This window comes from Alligator sinensis, unplaced genomic scaffold, assembly GCF_000455745.1.
Source record: "Alligator sinensis unplaced genomic scaffold, ASM45574v1 scaffold365_1, whole genome shotgun sequence".
Lineage (NCBI taxonomy): Eukaryota > Metazoa > Chordata > Crocodylia > Alligatoridae > Alligator > Alligator sinensis.
In genome coordinates this window covers 177,644-198,564 of record NW_005842356.1, presented here as the reverse complement: position 1 = coordinate 198,564, position 20,921 = coordinate 177,644, and the positions used below count along the sequence as shown (strand labels likewise).

Genomic DNA, 20,921 nt, shown 5'->3' with positions numbered 1-20,921 from the left:
ACTGGGGTCTAAAAAAAATGTGGTCTTGGCTAACCTCCTGGCTCCCAGATTCCGGGGCCCTTGGCCAGAAAATCCTGTATGGAATATTGTTTGTCTTGATAGTTCTGATAATGTTTTATGTCTTAGTGCAACTGATCCTCTGCTGCGTAAAAGCCAGCAGGAAAAGCTTTAGCAAGGCAAAAAAACCCACAGCAGAGTCTAGAATAATGGTGTTACAAAAGTGTGAGCAGATTAAAAAAAAACATAAAAGGCTGCATGATAAAATAGAGGGGCTCATGAAAATAAAAATTTAAGGCTAAAGTGAGACTAAATAGTCTCAAAGGGGGGGGACTGTGGAATCAGAAAAAATATATGCCTTAAACTTTGACTATTTTAGTTATAAGATGACATAACCGCTTTGTGGAGAATTGCTGGCTCTGTATAGTAGAACAGATAAGAGAAAGTGTTTGTTCTTTGTAACTCCTCTGCAACTGCTTCGCTCACCGCGGCCTTGAAGATAGCAAAAAGTATGTACAAATCTGATTTCCAGGTGCAAGAAGGAGGTTTGTGAACTAACCTCGCCTCCCCCATTAGTTCCCATCCTGATTACAGCAAAAAAATAATAAAATAATATTATAGCCGCTTTTCATGCTAATTTCACTATATGATCACGTGAGTTGTAAGCAACTGTTAAAAAATATATAAGCCTCCTGATTTTGCTCTTGGGGGGGGACCCCTTCCAAGTGCTTGGGAAATCCATGTCACTTTGGAATCCCCCCCTACAGCTGTAGTTTCTTTTAAATAAAAGCTTCTGCTAACCTAACCCAAAAATATGCTGCGTGTGTTTCCACAACACCTGTTTTCAGAACTCTATTACAGGTATTCAATAAAAAAAATTAGCAAACAGAGAGAACAATATCATTCCCACCCCCACATGCCATTAAGTTTGTATAATTTTGCTCATTGAACTTATGTTTCATGACATTTTTCAAGTCCTTTTATTTCTGACTCCAAAAACCCAAACCAAAAATCGCTTATGTATGAGTGCACGGGACAAATCATGTACCTTTCATTTCCGTCTTGGAGGAAAGGCAGCAAAAGGGCACAGCAGCCCCCTTGGCTCAACAAGGAACTAGTGGACCTCCTGCATCTAAAAAGAAAGACCTACAAAGGATGTAGGATGGGATCCACCTCCAAGGAGGAATATTCCGCACTGATCCAGACCTGCAGGGAGCATCCAGGAAAGCCAAGGCTGCAATGGAACTCCAACTAGCTACAAGCATCAAGGACAATAAAAAGTCCTTTTTTAGATATGTGGGGAGCTGGAGGAAAAGCAAGGGCAACATTGGACCCCTGCTAAACCAGATGGGACAACTGACGACCGATGCCCAGGAAAAAGGAAACTTACTAAATGCGTCGGTCTTTCACAAGTCCCATGGGAAGCCCCTGCCTGTTATGGGACAGGGACACCTGGGTGAGGGTGATTCCTTGCCCTCCATCAATGCTGACCTCATGAAGGAACACCTTGAGAGGCTGGACACCTTCAAGTCAGCTGGCCCTGACAATTTACACCCCAGAGTACTCAATGAGCTGGCCAGCATCATAGCTCAGCCCCTGGCATGGATCTTCAAGAGCTCCTGGTGCTCTGGTGAAGTGCCTGAAGACTGGGAGCAGGTCAATGTGGTGCCTATCTTCAAGAAAGGGAGGAAAGTGGATCCAGCAAACTACAGGCCCAGCCTGACCTCTATCCTGGGGAAGGTCTTAGAAAAGATTATCAAAGAGGCCATTCTTAACAGAATGGCCAATGGCAACATCCTGAGGGATAGCCAGCACGGGTTTTTTGTGGGTAGGTCATGCTTGACCAATCTCATTGTTTCCTTTTATGACCAGGTTACCTATCACCTGGACAAAGGGGAAGAGATTGATGTCATATATCTTGACTTTAAAAAAGCCTTCAATCTGGTATCCCATGATCACCTCTTGGCAAAACTGATCAACTGTGGCCTTGGGTCCACCATGATCCACTGGCTGGGGAATTGGCTTCGTGGTTGAACCCAGAGGGTGGTGCTTGACGGAAGTCAATCGTCCTGGTGCCCTGTGATCAGTGGAGTCTCTCAAGGCTGTGTCCTTGGAGCTATTTTATTCAACCTCTTCATTAATGATGTGGACATTCGAGTTAGAAGCGGACTGGCCAAGTTTGCCGATGATACCAAACTTTGGGATAAAGCATCCACATCTGAGGACAGGAGGTTGATCCAGGCTGACCTTGACAGGCTCAGGAAATGGGCAGATGAGAACCTGATGGTGTTTAATACCAAAAAATGCAAGGTTCACCACCTTGGGAGGAAAAACCTGCAGCATGTTTATAGGCTCGGCAGTGCTACGCTGGCTAGCACTATGGATGAGAGGGACTTGGGGGTCAGGATTGACCACAAGATGAACATGAGCCTTCAATGTGATGCTGTGGCTAGTAAAGAAAGCAAAATGCTGGCTTGCATCCATAGATGCTTCTCAAGTAAATCCCGGGACATCATTCTCCCATTGTACTCGGCCTTGGTGAGACCACAGCTGGACTACTGCATGCAGTTCTGGGCTCCACAATTCAAAAAGGATGTGGAGAAGCTTGAGAGAGTCTAGAGAAGAGCCATGCACATGATCAGAGGTCAGGAAAACAGACCTTACGATGAGAGGCTGAGAGCTATGGGACTCTTCAGCCTGGAAAAGCACAGGCTCAGGGGCAATCTGATGGCCACCTATAAGTTTATAAGGGGTGTTGACCAGGACCTGGGGGAACGTTTGTTCACCAGAGCCCCCCAAGGGATGACAAGGTCAAACAGTTATAAGCTTCTACAAGACTATTTCAGGCTGGACATAAGGAAGAACTTCTTTACTGTCTGAGTCCCCGAGGTCTGGAATAGCCTGCTTCCAGAGGTGGTTCAAGCACCTACTTTGAACGCCTTCAAGAGAAATCTGTGTGTTTTTCTTGCTGGGATCCTATGACCCCTGCTGACTTCCTGCCCCTGGGGCAAGGGTCTGGACTTGATGATATTTTGAGGTCCCTTCCAGCCCTAATGTCTATGAAATGTCTATGAAATAAGCACAGATCTGCTTGTAGGGTCAGATCAAATCCAAAATCTCTGAGCTTCATTATCACATGGCATATCCAATTCATGGCAATCAAAAGAAACACCACTGATTTTTTCAAGTAGAGATGAGAAACTTACTTTGGAAAGATGCTAGACAGCAGCTTATAAAAAACATAGTTTCATAGTTTCATAGTTACAGGGTCGGAAGGGACCTAATAGATCTTCTAGCCCGACCCCCTGCCAGGGCGGGAGAACAACCCAAAAAAAAAAACACCCTAAAAACAAAAACGGGACTCAAATGAGTCCAGCCAGGTAAGTATCCAGCCTCTTCTTAAAGATCCCCAGGGTAGGGGCCAGCACCACCTCCCTTGGAAGTTGGTTCCAGCTCCTAGCCGCCCTAACTGTGAAGTAGTTTTTTCGGATGTCCAATCTGTACCTCCTCTCCATCAACTTGTGCCCATTACTCCTTGTTATGCCAGCGGGGGCTAGGGGAAACAGCGTCTCCCCCAAACCCTTCTGGTTCCCCCTAGGAACATTCAGGACTCCAAAATGGAACATTGCTTTGTATCTAGTTTCATAACTGAAGCTAGAGATTTTGTGAACCAGGGTTAAGTGTTAACTTCTCCTTTCACAATAAACTGTTAAAAGCTGACAACTGAAATGTTGCTATTTGACATAGGATCCAAGAACTGACTCAGTTAATGGCTCTTTAACTTGCTTTTGGATCCTTAGGGAGTAGACTACCTTCTACAAACCTTCTAATTTATTTTATATATTATAGCGTTTGGGTTGTTATGGACTGGCAGTCTCCATTTTTGCCCCTGTTCAGTTAGTGGCAACACTGGAATAAAAAAAGAGTAGCTGGCTGTGAATGCTGGTTGCCACAGATTTGATTTATACTGTGATAATATGAAATGTTGTCATTCTTGTGTTCCTAAGCCTCAATTTATTGTTTTTTGATGTTCCATCTATTATTGGATTGCTTTATCACAGTGTGATACTACTTGGTTGCTTTGTCATCTAATAAAGCAAAACTGAAGGAGTGCAAGGATTGTCACACGTTATGAGGTTTATCCATGATTATTGCGCTGTTTATGTCAGGGGTAGGGCTGCATGCAGGTGCACGTGCACCCCCTCTGTGTGGCGGTGCACCCCCTGCAAAAAGGTGCCACCGACATTGTCAGTGGCACCTGCGGGTGGTCCCTGATTGCCTCTGGTGGCTGCTAACACTGCTGGCAGTGCCTGCCCCACCCCAACCCCGTTGCCGACAGTGCTGGCAGTATCTGTGGGAGCTCCCCACTCACTGCCGCTGGGCTCCTGCCACCGCCGGTGCAGTCGTGCCCCCCACAGCCACCAGGGGCACACGCCGTTCATGGTATATGTAACTAAACAACCAACCAGCAATGGTATAATTAGTACAAAATTATAATATTATCATTGGTATCTATCTATCTATCTATCTACACAGGCACACAGTTGATTTCACCAAAATAGAATGGAAGTTAAAAATAAATGCTGACATTTGTCATTAATTTAAATTACTCAAAGGCTGTATGTAGACTGCAGTAGGCCCTAAGGTGCTTAGTGACAATATGTTCAAGAATTTGCTTCCATTTGTTTGACCAAAGTTTGAGTAAGAGAAGAAGCAGCAAAGGAAATGAACAAGTGAGAGAATATCAGTTGAGAATAGTTTTGGAAGCGTGGGAAAGATTGCTCGAAAAGGTCAACTAAAAGTCACTTATAGAGAGCATTTAGCAGTTTTATACCAGTTAGATCTGGTTTAGAACAAGATGTAGCTTAAATAGGCAGTAAGAATAGGCATATGAATATTAATTAGAGTAGAACCTATGAGGAACATTAAAAAATGACTTTATTTGGTAAGCTTTTGATATTAAGTCAGGTTCACCTTAGAATCTTTGATCTTTAGTCTTGAACTATGGTTTTTTTTGAATAGCCCATCTTCAGATGAACCAACATAAGTGCTCTTTTTAAAATTTAATTTTAAATCTCGGTAAGAAGTCTTTTCCCCTAAGAAGACTGGCCACCTGTTAGAGGCTTTTGAAGACTTCAGGAATTAGAGAATAATATATATATTTTAAATACTAATAAAACTATAATTTCTTTAGACGGATGTATATTTTACAAACTTTAATGATTTGCCTCATATGCCTTACCTTTACTGTCTGGTCATTTATATCTTATCTATATATCATTATAAAATTTGCTATTACAATTTATTTACTTTGATGCTTCTCAGTATTTAATTTTGGTGGGACTGGCTCTTCAAAACTTTCTTTGGTTCCCAGAATGCCTCTGGGGGTCAACATACATGTTTTTGGAAGTTATCTGTCTTCAGTGCTGTAAATTGGCAGGTATTTGCTTCCCATGGCATATAACAAAAGTAAATTCACTTGGATAGCATCTATCTCCTATTGTATTTTGGTGAATGCAGTGGCGTCAAGTACAACTCTTTTTTCTAGCGAGCATGAACCTGGACTGAGAGAAAGCACTTGTGCTCCAAGTAGTTCTTAAACATATGCTTATGTCCAAGATAACTCAGTGGGATTTAAATGCATGCTTAAAGTTAATTATGTACTTAAGCACTTCTTTGAACAGGGATGGGATTAAGAATGTTTTTTCCCCTGAACTAGAGTCAGTGTGAGTAGAAGCACTGGTGTATTATGCCTTATGGTAAAATTTTCTACAATGGGATCCCTATATAAAAGCAATTTGTATAATATACGCCCATTGGTATATATTGATCATTTAAAATTTAGGGTTTTTAAAGTATTTAAAGGGGCATCTGACTCCATCAGAACTGCAACAAAAACAACAAAGTAGCTATTACCTTCTCCAGTTAAGTCATTTACCAGAAAAGGTCAGTGATAGCTTGATACATCCTTAGTCATCATGACACTGCTTAAATAATAAGCATTCAGCCTGGACTGAAAAGCATATATTGAAGGTATGATGCAGGTAGGAATTTGAATTTAGCCAGTTCTCTTTAGATTTTTTGTTGCAGAATAATAAAACCAAGTTTGCTGCTGTTTCCATTGAAGTGGAGACTTTTGAGCTGCCTTTGTATTTAGCCAGTCAGAATAATCAGTTTACAGATGGTAGAGAGAGGTGTTTATAATAAAACTGTTTCTGCTTGGTTCTCTACAGCTTTTGCCTACACCCCAGACATCAATTCAGCAAAAATACAATTCAGCAGCAGGACAAAAATGATTGTGTCAAGAGACATTTTCTATTCTAGATGCATTGTACAAGATTAGCATGTACATGAACTTACACTACACTTATTGTCCACAAATTCCCTAATTTATCACTACATAGTTTTACCATGACATGACATAGTCACAAGTGTATACCTCCTAAATAGAGAATAATCACTAGATGTGCCTTCAATTAGGCTTTTTAAGTTGTCTGAGGAAAAAGGGCAGATTTGACTGTAAGGCTATCTGAGATGAGAAAAGGAGCAGAGATAAGGGTAAGTAATTATTATTATTATTTTTAATCAAGAAAGCCTATAATGAATGTTTTCTGCTTAGCACTTAACCAAGTGGCCATCAAGAAAAAAAGGAAGGAGGATTGATATTTTAAAACAATGAGGCTTCCTCAGCTAGTAACAGGAACATTACTAAACTGGTTTCCTTGATTCTAATGGGTCAAAATATATCATCAGAAGTTCTCACATTTCCTTGCAGGAGAGCCACATTAAAATAAAACAGCATAATTTAGTGATCCTGGAGTGCCAATGACCACAAAAATCATCTCAAGAATTATTGGTTAGATATAACAGAAGAGGATATGCAGGACACAACATTTTACAGATGGAGACAATCTACCCATTATGCCTGTCATTGACCTTGTTCAGTGAGTCTTGCACTCCATTTGTTACATTACGTACTCTACAGTAAAAATTGGTTTTGCAGTTATTTTGGAAGTTTTGCATAGCTTCTCCTCCTTGGCTTTACATATTTTATCTATCCTAGAACTGAATTGTTTCTATCAATTGAACAGTTTGTAATGGAACAACAACTACATAAACCATACCAAATTCGTTTAAGATATGCTCTGCATTTACACTAGCACTGTCCTAAATAGTTTCTTTTGCAGTATCCTTTGAGGTACCACCCACAAATTCTCACTTACCTCCCAGCAGCAGCATGTTCTGTGAGTTTACAAAGCTACAGTTGCACTGTGGGATAATAATAGGAGGATTAAGATGAATTATTGAACTAGCTTTGTTCCTAGAGTGTTGGGCAAGAACATAAGTATCATAGGTAGAGGCTTTAACTAATTTATTTCTCAAGCCTAAACCCAGCTTGTATACTGCAGTGCCAAATTGGAAGCTTGTATACATGGGGTGCCTATACATGTGCTCAGGTGTAGGGGGCATTTTAATTAAAGCAGTTACCAGAGAGCCGCTCTAATTAAAATGATGCAATGTCACATGTATTAAGCCCCCCACACATTTAAAAAGGGCAGCAGAATGCTTTAACTAAAGCTCATTTGATGAGCTTTAAAGTGCCCCAGCAGCCATTTAAACCCATGGGGGCTTATACATATGATGCTGCAGCAATGCTACAGGCCACTAATTAGAACACATTGGAGCATGTGCATAAGCACCCATATGGATGCTAGAGAAAGGATAAAGAAGCTTCAACTCCTAGATCAATGGCCTGACTTTGCCCAGCTCACTAGGAAACAGAAGCAGTCAGTGCACAAACAGATCACGCACCAGGAAGGGTGCATATATCAATAAAAGAATGACCCCCCAAACTTTGCATTTTCATTGGCAGGACCAGTAGACAGACCAAACACTGAGGTCCTCTCTCTAAGCCAAAGTATTTCTTTATCACATGGATGTTAGCATCTTTTGAATTCTACAATAATTTCCCATCTGCTGCTGGGCTTTAACCTAGGATCATTATTATTAATGGGAGAATAAAAGGCAGCACTAATTTTTTATTTTATCTGGATTACTAGCTCTTTTCCTCTTATCTCCACTGTGGCTGTTTAGAGGCAGATTGTGAGGTTAGGGGGAGGTCAGAATGCATTAAAAATAGCCACCCAATTTAAGGTAAGTCAGGATGATGGGTGCTTGTGGGGGGGGACTGGGGAATTAGGGGGTAAGCAGGGGTTTCGGGGGTCCATGGGGGAATTGGGGGGGGGCAGGTAAGGCCTGAAGAGGGGTTGCTGAGGTCCAGGAAGATTCCGTGGGATCAGGGGGGCTTGTAGGGTCCATGGGGAGGTTGGGGGGGATGGAGCTCTTTTTTCCACCCCCTGGGACCAGGGGCTATTTTTAACTTCCAACCCCCACCCCCCTAGACAAACAACCCTCCCAAAAAAATCCCTCCTGCCCCCATCCCTCCTGGCCCTCCTTTGACCCCAGCATTGGTGAACATTGACAAAACTGGCACCAGGAGTGACTTGTGAGATGGGGAGTTTCGTGGGTTGGCAGTGTGTGTGGGGGGGTGCTATTCCAAGGGGGAATATCTGTCTTGGGGTGGGACTGGGGGGGGTGTCTAAAAATAGCCCAGTGTCAGAGACAGCATAGGACAAATGCATCCCTGGCTCTGGGGCTAGCAGCTGGGCTTTCCCAGTCCTGGGACTGTGCTGTACCGAAGTTCAGTTATATCGGTCTCGCTGAACCTGAACTAAGTTATACTGCCTCAGAGGTACAATTAATTTAGATTAGGTTAGCCATTTTTAGACCCATCTAACTGTCCTGAACTTCTGTACAGTTCTCAGGAAGATCTACTTAACTACTGTATGGTCCACACATGGTGAATTTAGTGAGATCAGGTGGCCATTTTTAATGTAATCGAACCTCCCCCTAATCTTTGAATGTCTGTATGCAGCCTGTGTGGTTATAATTGGCTGAAATCATGAAGGTGGGTTAGAAACTGTTTTCCCATCCCTTGAAAATTTTGAGATTCTAAATATTTTTCTCATTTTGGTGAATCAGAAGAAAAAGTTAAAATTCTAAAAAATATTGCTGAATTGAAAATTGAAAAAAAAATCAACTTAGGTGAACTAAATGTTCCATTTCATTTTGATATCACGTTAATTTTGTAAAAATCTTTAAACTACGTATTAACTTTTGATCTTCTTTACTATAAAAAGTTAAACATTTTATTTAAAAAATGGCAAAAGTGGGATGTTTCAGCAATATAATTGTTCCCCCTCCTGCCAAATGTTTTTGATAGCAAATTTACTGCAACTCACCTTTTCCTAAGAAAAAAATCTCCATTTTGATGAATCAGTGCTTTGATAAAGAAACAATTATGTTGAAAAAACTCTAATAAATGTATTCTTTACTCTGTGTTATCCTTATGTGGCTGGCCCTTTTAAATGCTCTGGCTGGAGATGTTACTTTATGTAGGTTGTTATAGCTTTGGGTCTTTTGGGCAGGCAGCTGATAAAAGCAATGTAAGCTATTATTGCCAGATAGAAACAAATAAAGAGCTCACATACATTAGCCACTTTGCTGGGTCCACTCAATAACTGCTTAAGATAGAGATTCAGGTCTTTCATTCTTTTATGTCCTTGATCTGTAAAGGGTAAATGCCGCCAGTGAGGGAACCTGCAACAAAGAACATGCAGATATTTTATAGCTTTTACAATTTACTTTCTGAAGATAAGGTTTTGCTGTACTTCAGTCCAGGACATGGTGAATGACAGGGAATAACTAGGGGTGGGCGGCCAGGGAACCAGACGCATACACCAGTTTGGAGGAGGTGACAGAAATGAGGCCACTGGAGAGCCAACACTGCAGCAAGAGTGACCTGTGTCTGCCAAGCCCATGCCCCAGCAGCAGTCTCTGCTGTGGCAGCAATGGCAGTGGCCCAAGTATGGGGAGGTAAGACTAGTTCTTGGCATGCCTCACCCCCCCCGACTCCCAGGGTGCTAGAATTTTTAGTTATGCCTCTGATGAGAAGCATTGGGATCATAAAGGGCAGGGCACTAGACTGGGATTCTAGAGACCAAATGTCATGTCCTTGGTTTTGCATGATATGCTGATAACTAAGCAAGATGCATAACACCTATTTCTCATCCTACCTCCTTTGTCTTCAATCTATGTGTGAAGGCCAGGTTTTTAATGGCAACTAGGCATTTGAATGTAAATAAGTAACTATCAAGCACCCTAAGCAACTGTAAAAAACTGGCCTTCACATATAGAGTGGAGACAAAGGTGCTGCGAGGTGCTTCAGGGAAAGGGCAACCTCTGTGTGGTGTACAATTCCTCATATAATGATAACCCAATCTCATCCTGACCTACATGTCACAAAAAAAAAAAATCTTGGTGGTAAGCTCTTGAGCAAAGGTATTGTCTTTTTAATGCATTTATATATTGCAGTATAATGGGACCCTATGCATCACAGACTAGGTACAGACATTCAAGAAGTCCAAGGTGCAATTGATCTAAGTTACTTGGTAAGTTTAGAGTGGTAGCAAACAGAGCATACATTCATCCTTTAGTGGGGGTGGGGGGTGGGTGGAGGAGGGAAATCTTAGACTGGGTTCCACCATTTTAAAATCAGTCTATATGTGCCAAACTTCTGTTCTGTTATGGGTATAGACCAGTTTCCAAACACTTATACCAGTAAAAGAGTAGGACATCTTTACACATGCTCCAGGGTGTGCGGAGGGGAGGCACTTTAATTAGAGCGATTCTTGGGAGTCACTCTAAAGCACCTGCAGTGTCTTGTGTATTCAGCATCCTGCACTTCAAAATGGCAGCGGGAGTGCTTTAACTAAAGCAGGGGTGTCAGTATTTTGAAGCATGAGGATGCTGAATACATGTGACACCGAGGTTGCTGGAGCATGCTAATTACTATGCTCCAGCAGACTCAATTAATCAAGTTTGCTCTAACACATTTTAATGAGCATGCATTCAAGCAGGCATTGGGCATGTGCATAGGTGCCCATAATGTCTGTACCTGGCCACAGTTATAATCTCTAGGCTCCTCTTTCATAGAAATAATACACTAAAACACACAATAATAGATAGCAATGATCCTCTATTAGATTTTATTAGTGATTTTACTTAGGTTTTTTAAATAAAAGTATAGTTATCTAGTCATTTTCTATACAGCGTTCTCATATCAACTTCAAATATTATGGTGACTGAAAATGCCAACAAATTTTAATTATTATCTTTCACGTAAACATTTTATAAAGTTACATTTAAATAATTAAATTCTTCTCCCTTTTTTTTAACCAGAAAAGCATGGTTAGTTTTGCCAAGGGGTTAGCTTTCTAACTATGTGCCTTATTGGATTACATTAACCTTGAACTTGAAAGGACTTTCTCTCTCTCTCTCTCTCCCTCTCTCTGAAGAAGAGGGAACATGTTGTGTGTCCCAGAAGAGCTATCCATTCTAAACTGCATGTGATGGGTTTTGTCATATGGATTACTAATATTAAGTTGAGCCTGTTAAACTAATATTATGCTTTACATCCTCTAGTCCACATGATTTAGAGCAGTGGAAGTTTCAATTTGGTGTATTAAGTTTCTCAGCACCAGTACAGGCTTTAAACTGTGCCTCATTTTTTTCCTCTTTTTTGAGTATAACCTTGTTTATCCAAAGGTCTCAGGAGACACCTGAAAGCTTCTGACAAATGTGATTTGAACTAAGTAAAAAGACAGCTAGCAGTTTAACAGAGAGAAAATGGACATGGCCAGGCTTTTGAAAGCCTATTGGCCAGATCTCCACTTTGAACAGACAGTACCTAATTCTGTAGCTCAGCAAATAGATTCCATAGTCTTTAGAAAGCTAACCAGATGACAATACATGGATCAGGGTGCCCATCTCTAGAGAAGAAAATTGGCTAGCTTTGCAGATCATGCAACTCTGAAAAGTTACACATACCAATAGCATTCTTCTCTAGTAAACAACTGGACAAACTGCCAGTGGGCATAGAACATTTTTTTCTCTTAGAAATGAAATGTAATTAGTTTTTTTTAGTTGGTTTGCAATACAGGCACTTTAATATGAGGGGTATGCTGATTAAGTAGTTATGGAAATTCTAGAACTGAAGACTACTTCAAGCACTACAGTCTTTCATGAAATCAGAAATCTTTGAGCCCTATAATTCTCTCAAGTGCGTTGTCCAGCTTTTTAAAAGTGTCTATAGGGAGGAACTTTTTTATCATTGCTTGTCAGAATTAATTCTGCAGTCCAATATCCAATTATTAGAATCTACATTTTCCTTTTCTTAGGTAAATTCCATCTCTGACTATACACAGGAGAAAATGAAAATTTGGCCTACTTGCTTTTAGATATTTCATAATAATCTGAAATAATAATAAATCAAATTATGCTGTCAGTTAAATTCATAAATCATTTCAGAATAAAATTCAAAAGAAAATGGTACAAAATTAGCAGCCTACTCTTAGGCTAGGGACAGAAATTACGCATAAACCAGGATAAGTGATCAGAAACTGGTTTACATCTGTAACACAATGGAAATTCAGTGCATATAAACCAGTTTCAAAATAGTTAAAACTGGTTTAAGATAAACTGGGATGGATGTAGTTGTGGCAGAAGGCCACCTCTGTTTCTCCCCCAAAACTCTGCTTTGTGACAATTTGGTTAGTATGGGCCCTGCAGAGGATACACACCTTACCTTATTTCTTTAGATAACCTGAGCTGGACACATTTCTGAGGGAGGGGGGAAACTTGCTCCCTCTGCCTACATGACTGGCATCGCATACCTGGGTGAGGGGCTTGGGCTCCCTAGTGGGCTAGAGACTGCTGGTCTGCCCAGCAACTAGTGATGCATTTTAAATTGGTTGGCTGAAAGCCAACAGGTGCTGGCCTCCATTGGACCAAGTAAATGAGGTCATAAAGGCTATATAAATTAAGGACTGCCCAGGAGTGGGGGCATTAGCCATGATGAAAACTCAGAGAGAGAGAAGAGCTGGACCATCTGAAACTTGCTTTCTCTGGAAACTCATGATCAATGAACTGCCTGCCTCCAGAGGGAATCTCCACCTGCCTCTGGATGATACTTGTGAGTAAGCTACTAGAGATCTAACTAGATATAAAGCTTGTAGTAACTCAGATGTGTGATCAAAGGCTACCCCAGCCACCCTGTTTGCTCTATGGGATTTCTCTGATACTGTTTAACCCTGTACCCTATTCCAAACCTACTCCTTGTAATCAATAAAGTTCTCCCTTGTACCTAGCATGGGAGACTTATTGGGAGTGGGTCTAGATTATGCCTTGGGATCCCCTTGGTTTGGCTAACTGAGGGAGACCACTGTTTGCACTTCAGACTGATGGAAGCACCCCAAGTTCTTGAACTGGGTTGAGTCCCCTCAAGGACTACTAGGCCTGTGTTTCCGAGGAGGCACAGTGCCAGGATCAGACCAGACCCTGGCTGGTGTTGGCACTACCTCCTGGCTAGCAGGTGTGCTCCAGGAAGGGGATTGGCTAGACGTGAGGCATCCCCTAGGAGGCACTCAGATCCTGGAAGGTGGTCGTCGGCGACGGGGAGAGGCTAGAGGTTGATCAGACCTCTGTTGCCTACTTGAAATGCACTGGGTCCGTAAGGATCCGCAGCGCTTAGAGATCTTCACACAGCGTGAAGTCTCCTCCTCCCTTGTTCGTGGAGTCCTCCAACTTGGGCGGAAACCACTCAAGCCTCTTATACGGCTAGCAAGCCAATCACTAGCCGCTACGTGTGAATAATTTAGAACTGGCCAATAATGGGACTCAAATTAGCATACAAATGGCGGGAACTCTTTGCAACGAGCATTTCTGTGCTGCAACAAAGAAATGCACCCTGCAAAGAAAGCTTCAAATTGGCGGGAAATTCTCCCTTGCACCGGGGTTCTCTTTTGCAGCAGAAAACTCCACCGTGCAAGGAAGCTATAATTTAGCGGGGACAATTTAGCAGTGCCGAAGCACACACAAACAAAAATCACACCCTTTGGGTTGTGACAGTGCCTAGCGTGGGAGACTTATTGGGAGTGGGTCTAGATTATGCCTTGGAGTCCCCTTGGTTCAGTTGACTAAGGGAGACCACTACTTGTGGAGCTTGGAAGGTGGTTGGACACAGTGAGGTGAGTGGCTCAGTGCAAGAGCACCCCCTACTGGCCCTCCACAGTAGTATTAGACTTAACTGATTTAGGTTAAATCAATTTATTGAACTTCTGTCCCACATCCCTTTCAGATTCAACTTAACTCATAGTCCCCCAGCATCCCAGGATGCTTTGTACCTCCCTTGCAAACCTCCCCTTCACAGGGTGGGTGGGTGGACTAGCCTTGGCCCAAGCTGTCTGGTCCAGCTGAGTAGGGAAGCATGCTCTAGCACCCCCTGGTTTCAGGCCTGAGCCATTTTGGGCATATGGCTGTATTTCTGTAATCAAAAGTGAATGTGTGTTCATTTGCTTGTCGGTTCAATCTATCCAGATTAAACTAACCTGCAAAGATTGAACTGATTCAGCCTTGGGCTTTTTTGACTGTCTGTACTTAGACCAAATGGGTGAGAAATCAAGGTGAAAGCAATAAAGTAGGGTATTTTTATCATTTGCTTATTATCAGATGTAGTTCCCTGAGACTGGAACTGTGATCAGAGGTCAGGCACGCTAGGCACTGTACAAATGCATGAGGACAGATTGTCCTTTCCTTAGAGAGCTAACAGTGTGAACAACAAGATGAAACACAGAAAAGAAAAAAGGAAAGTGAAATGGCGTGCCCAAGATCAGTCAGTATATCAAAAGCATAGTAAAGAACAGAACCCTCTAGTCTCCTGCCACGCAGTCCAATGCCATATCCTTTGAACTAAGCTCCTTCTTAATTTGGTCTTCTCCAGGTGTACAAAATGAGAGTAACTTATTACATACATGAGGTGTGGAAACAAAGGGAAAATTACTTCAGTTATCCTGAGTTAGTAATGGTTTAAGACTTTCACACAGACTTTGGCAGAACTGTACTTGTGATATTTGACAGATTTGTACATTTTGAAAGTCTTGTGCCCACCAAGAGCATTGACAAAAACAGCTGCTTTTAATCATTTTTAAAGCAATGTAATAAATAAAACTATGAATAAATCCAAACAAAAATCCTGATTCTAAAAACTCTCAAAACTTTGGCGAAATGTAAATCGTGCTCAGAATATCACACCTTAAACCAGAATGGGTTAATAAAAACCCCAGATTAAACAACCTGAAATGTAAGTGCAGGAAAAACTGGTTTCCCCTCCCTCTACTCATTAAGAACTGAACTAACACCCTGCAAGTGAATATCTTTTGTATTTTAAGGGAGACTAAATTTGGAAGGGAAATTTGTGGCTCAAGGCTATTCCAAGTTAAAGCCTTCATTTTGACTCTCTTAATTCAGTTCAAACACCAAAATCCTTTCAAGCCTGAATTAGCCTGAGTGTTCAAGTGCTCAGGTTCAAATAAATTGCTCAGGGGTTTTGCTGGAGTATTTACTTTCTTTAGGGTTGAGATTGTAGAGAAAGGCAGCTTCCGTTGTGTGAGTTAGCATGCTTGTAGAAGGAATAACTATTAGTTTTGTCAGTGCTGGTGACACAATCCAAATTTTAGTTAAGCTGTCACTATAGCCCGTGACCTCATTTCCCCTAGATTCTATTATATAGAATAGGCTGTTGGAAAGACAAGAATCTTCTTAAACACACATCTACCACATATTTTTCCTATTTTTGTATGTGCTAGCAGAATCATGTGAGCTAATGTGCTGCCTTACTCTGGGAGAGAATGCCACGGAAACTGCTTCTGTAGGTGGCCATGAAGTTTTGAAAGTTGGTCAAATGACTTTTCCACAAAGGTTGTAGTGTTGCAGGTTTGTACAACTTGGACTAGATACAGCTGCAGTTAGGAACAACAGAAATGATTAGAGAGGTATAAACACACAAAAAAATACACATGTGAAAATACAGGACAATTTTAACAAAGAAAAGGCTTTCTGTAATACAGCCCATAGTGCCAGAAAATTTGATTTATAACTTAGACTTAGCTGTATACACACACACACACACACACACACACACACACACACACACACACACTATATATATATAATTATAATACAGAAGGTTTGAGGGGCATTTATCCAGACATATCTATCTGTCTCTTTGTTCATATATTATATATTCTGTCTCTCTCTCCATACACACATACAACTTTTATGGATCATTATCATATTATCCAGACAAGTCTTTCTCTCCATGTATGTAAAGAGAAAGAGAGAGACTTGTCTGGATAACATGCAGCTCAAACATGGAAATATGACCACACTGTATGAAAACTAATAATGCTCCATTAAAGTATCATACAGAATGCTCCCATTTCTAGCACGCTTCCTAATTTGTGCTGTGCTTCCCTTCTGGATACTTTAATTAGCTCTTGATTTATTTTTCACTATAAGGCAGGAACAGTTTTTCTTAATGGCTCCCTGCTAATAGCTCTCTGCCTGGTATTATTTCTCTCCTGAATCTCAATGCTCATGGCACTACTGCTCATCCCATGATCCTCTAATTGTACTAACAGAAGAGTAGTTTAAAATTAAGTTAAAAATAGTGACCAGAGATTGTAATACATACAGAGTTAGACTTTTTGCTGATCCCTAAAATGGTGGCTCTTGCAATTGAACTCTCTGTATTCAGCACCTCAGCATCTCGGGGAACAATGTCAGAAGCTGAAGGCTTGGCAGAGCCTGTCAGTGACATTTGTGCAAGTGTGTGAATCAGGTTATTGAGTTTGACAGGAAAGCACTCCAAACTTTCCTTTATTTTTCTGAAAACAAAACAGAAGAATATAAAAATAAAGATAGAATATTAATTTCTCTCTTTAGGCCTGTATTTCCCTTTGCTTCCATTTCTAGGTGCCTGCTGCCATGGCTGCAACTAAACAGACACACACTCACCAGTAATCACTTATTTGCAGCAAGACACCCTATCCAGCAACTGAACCCAATTCAAAAGAATTATTACATCAATCTGCAAAGGAGTAGGGCTGGATATGTCCCATTTGGAGGGTGGAAAACATGCTCACTGTAGCCCCAGATCCATAGGCCACATCCAAATGAACACAGACGTTTGGTCCCTTAGGACCAACTAGCAGTGGGATGCCTTGTGTCGCTGCTAGTTGTCCTCAAGGAACGCCTGTGCCACACGCCCTCTGGCATGCAGTAGATTACCCCAGGTTGGGTAGGGGAGGCTGAGGCCAGCACTCGGTTGGCCCCAGCAGCCTTACCTGGGATCCAGGGGGCTTCCTGGGGCTGCAGCAGTGGTGATTCTGCTGCTTGGAGCCTGGCTGGCAGCCAGAGTGGGCTCTAGGCAGCCAGACTTTGGTTTTGAGTGGCACGCGCTACCCCTGCATGCACTGCTCCACTTTTTTTGCGCAGGTTTTTTGACCTGCAATGCTCTCTTGCAGGGTGGAGAACAGGTGAATGTGCAGTATGCGGCACTGCAGATGTGTCTGTGGCACCACATACCACACGACTGTACCCATCTGGATTTGGCCATAGTTCTTATTCTGCCAGGCTCCTGGCAAACATTATGCTTAAGATTTAACTTGTTAATAGCCTCTTAAATAAGTAACCCGGCCACAGGTTCAGACCAGAACCCACAAAACCAGCTACAAAATATTTCACAAAATGTGTATAATAATTTGGTGGCTGGTTTCCACTGCACCTTGGGTTGACCATATGGCAGGGTTAACTGCCATGAAATCTGATGCTAACTGCATGGTGGGGCTTGGTTGACAGCTCATCCAGCTCTGGTGGTCTTATGGCTGAGACTGACAATCAGCTGATTGGCAATTCCTGCTTTGGGAAGACACCTTAGCTGGAACTGGCTGCAGTATGGTCCTAGGGCTAGAACCCACAGTCAGCCAATTGTGATCATGATCCCAAGTTCTCGCTGCACTAGCAAGTAGTAGTGGCACACTTCAGATTTGATCCCTGATCCCAAAATCATGTGTTCTACCATGCATGCATGGCATGGTAGAAGGTGTGATTGTTGGGGTAGGAAAACATCCCATTGTGCCATTAAATGAACATATGCCAGGGGCCTTAATGTCCTGGATCAACCCCTCCCCCCCTTGCCTTAAAGAATAGACACAGGTGGACAGCATGTTTGCAAGAGCACAGAGTATGCTTGCAAGAGCACAAGAATATAACATACGGATGGGCACAATACAGCCTATGGCAGCGATTCCCAAACTGTGGGTCATGACCCCAAATAGGGTCACAACATCAGCCGATGCAGTCATGGGGGTGGGGGACATAAGGGGCCACACTGAGGAAATGGGGCTATAAATGGAGTAATGCTGATGAAAAGTTTGGGAAGCATTTTCCTATGGGCTGGATCTGGCCTGCCAACTGACTGGACTTGACCCGTGGGTGGGCATCTGCCAATTGATTGTATCCAGGCCACAGAAGCCCCTGCAGTGCTCCATATGGGGCTGAGCCCTTCCTTCTCCTGCCCCGAGCAGCCCACACTGCAGTCCTGCCCACGCCTACCGAGGGCCCCAGTCAGTATGCAAAGCTTCCTCGTAGGACTGCACCCAGAGCTGCTTGGGTACTGCTCAGCTCCCCCCGCCTCCAGTGGCTCCTCTTCCCCCTGCTGTGCTGCTCCAGGCAGCAGGTAAGTGGGAAAGGGCAGGGGCCTTGGGGATGCATGCCAGGCACCACAGGCCCAAACAGAGAGGGGGAAACTACAGTGGGGTGGCTCCTGCCCCACTGCATGGGGCTCCAGCTCCCAGCCATTTTCCATCCACTTGGCTTCCCACAGGTGGCTGCACGTCATGCTAGGCAGGTGGAGTGGGTGGAAGGCAGCTAGCAGCCTGGACTACCCAGGGTGGTAGCGGGTAGGACGTGGCCTCATATGGAGTGCTGTGGGGGCAGCTGCAGGTTGGCAGGGGGAAGGGGGACAGATTGCACCTACACCACACCTGGGCAAGCTCTGCTGCATGTGACCCCCGCCCCTCAATTCCTCCCTCCACCCCAGTTGGCTCCTGAAACCTGGAACATGGACTGTCCCCCACACAAATGTGCACCCTCTACCCCTGCATCTCCAAACAGCCTCCCCCTCCTCACAAACACCCTACACCAGGGGTGGGCAATTATTTTGGGCGGAGGGCCACTTACTGAGTTTGGCAAGCCATTGAGGACCGCATGACAGGCAGCCAGGGGCAGATAAATATTAATTTTCTAAATTTTTTAGGGGCCCTGCAGGCTGGATAGAATGGCCTGGCAGGCTGCATCTGGCCCGCGGGCCGCATTTTGCCCACCCCTGTCCTACACACACAGCAGACACCCCCCACACACAACCATGCACCTTCCCCCCACACACCCACCCCTCACATATACCTCTCCCAATATACTAGAGTAAGACTTTATTTTGAGTTATTATGTAATCGCCTCTATATACAATACTCAAAATAACATAAATCAGGACAAAAATATTTTTTGAAATAAAATTAAAATGTTATAGTAAATTTTTGATTTTTAGTATCTGATTTGCTCTTTATCTATAGTTTGTTAAAATGGCATCTTCTGAAACATTTCATGTGTGCAGCCCTCAACAGCTCACCAAAACTTGGTAAGTGGCCCTCTAGCCAAAATATCTGCCCTTTGCTGGTATAACATCTACCCTGCTCAGGAGGTATGGATAACTTCTCTTAGGAGACTAAATGTACAGTGACTCAACAGCCATTTAGCAATTCAGTTGCGATAACTGTCTTGTAAATCCCTTTGTTATATTTGCAAATATCAGGATCCTGCTTACCCCTCGTGCAGCTGCATAAGGAAGAAAAAGAGAGAAAAGAATCTCCAATGTTACAACTCCACATTCATTCCCAAGCTAGAGAAGTTGGAATACATTTCTAATACCCTAGATTTTAAGGATCCTTCAGGAGAAAAGGCACTATGTAAGTCTCTTAGAAGCACTTCTGACAAATGACTTGTTTCATCATTGGTCTTGGAAGAGGGAGAAGTGCTGCCTACTGAGAACCTTCTTGAATCTAGTTGCTAGTTAGAATCCCTTTGCACTAGAATGTTAATTGTTCTCTAATTACTTCTGTTCAAGTTCCTGGGGTATTTTAGGTGAAGTGCCAACCACACAGCACAACGGTTTTTCCAAGTGTAGGCAGATGCTAATTATACTAATCCATTGTTATCAGAAGTCCATATAAGCACATTACCATTTGGTTAAATCCCACTGACCTAGGACATCAGCCATGCTTAAAGTTGAGCAGGGGCCTAAATTCTCTATTGAAGAGGACTTCTTCCTGAAAAAAGGTCTAAATTTGCGTGATTCCTGAGAAACAGACCCATCCACCCCTTTTCCCTGCCTCAAACAGCATCTCTCTAGAAACAGAGTATCTAGCTCCTAACCCAAGGCACTAGACATCGCTTTGGCCTCAGATGCCAGCTGTGCCCCCTATTCAATATAGACCACATCATCACTAGACAAAATAACATGGATTATAACATCCAGATTTCATTCACCTGGTCCTGGCATCCGGGGCAAAGCGGAAGCAGTGATTTCCGGTTTACAATTGTCAACTTGTGACTGCTGGCAGTAGCTGGTGTTTTTGATCCTCCCACACCCCATTGTGGGGCAGTTGCTGCAATCACCCTGACACTAGTTATGCCACTGCTACCAATGTCATATAGTCCATCACCTGCTTACAGTGACCCTCTGGGCTAGGGACAGACATTCAAAAAGCTGGAGCCTGAATTAATTCAACCTTTGCAGGTTAGTCTAACCTGCCTAGGTTGAACTAGTTTGTAACAGAACAGACATGCAGGCACATGCCTACAGTTGCTCAGGCCAGGAACTGGGGGGGGGGGGGGCAGAAGCGCCCCCT

The 20,921-nt window shown here is 42.9% G+C and overlaps 1 protein-coding gene across 1 annotated transcript in view; it reads right to left on the bottom strand.

Annotated features, from left to right (window-relative positions):
- PIK3C2G (phosphatidylinositol-4-phosphate 3-kinase catalytic subunit type 2 gamma) overlaps window positions 1-20,921 on the bottom strand; it is a gene marked incomplete at its 5' end in the record, with an annotated part of 274,531 nt that overhangs the window by 81,110 nt on the left and 172,500 nt on the right. The window contains 3 exons of the mRNA XM_006029111.1: window positions 9,549-9,657; window positions 15,793-15,914; window positions 16,649-16,841. Of these exons, the coding sequence (XP_006029173.1) occupies window positions 9,549-9,657; window positions 15,793-15,914; window positions 16,649-16,841 (424 nt within the window). The remainder of the gene's footprint in view (window positions 1-9,548; window positions 9,658-15,792; window positions 15,915-16,648; window positions 16,842-20,921) is intronic.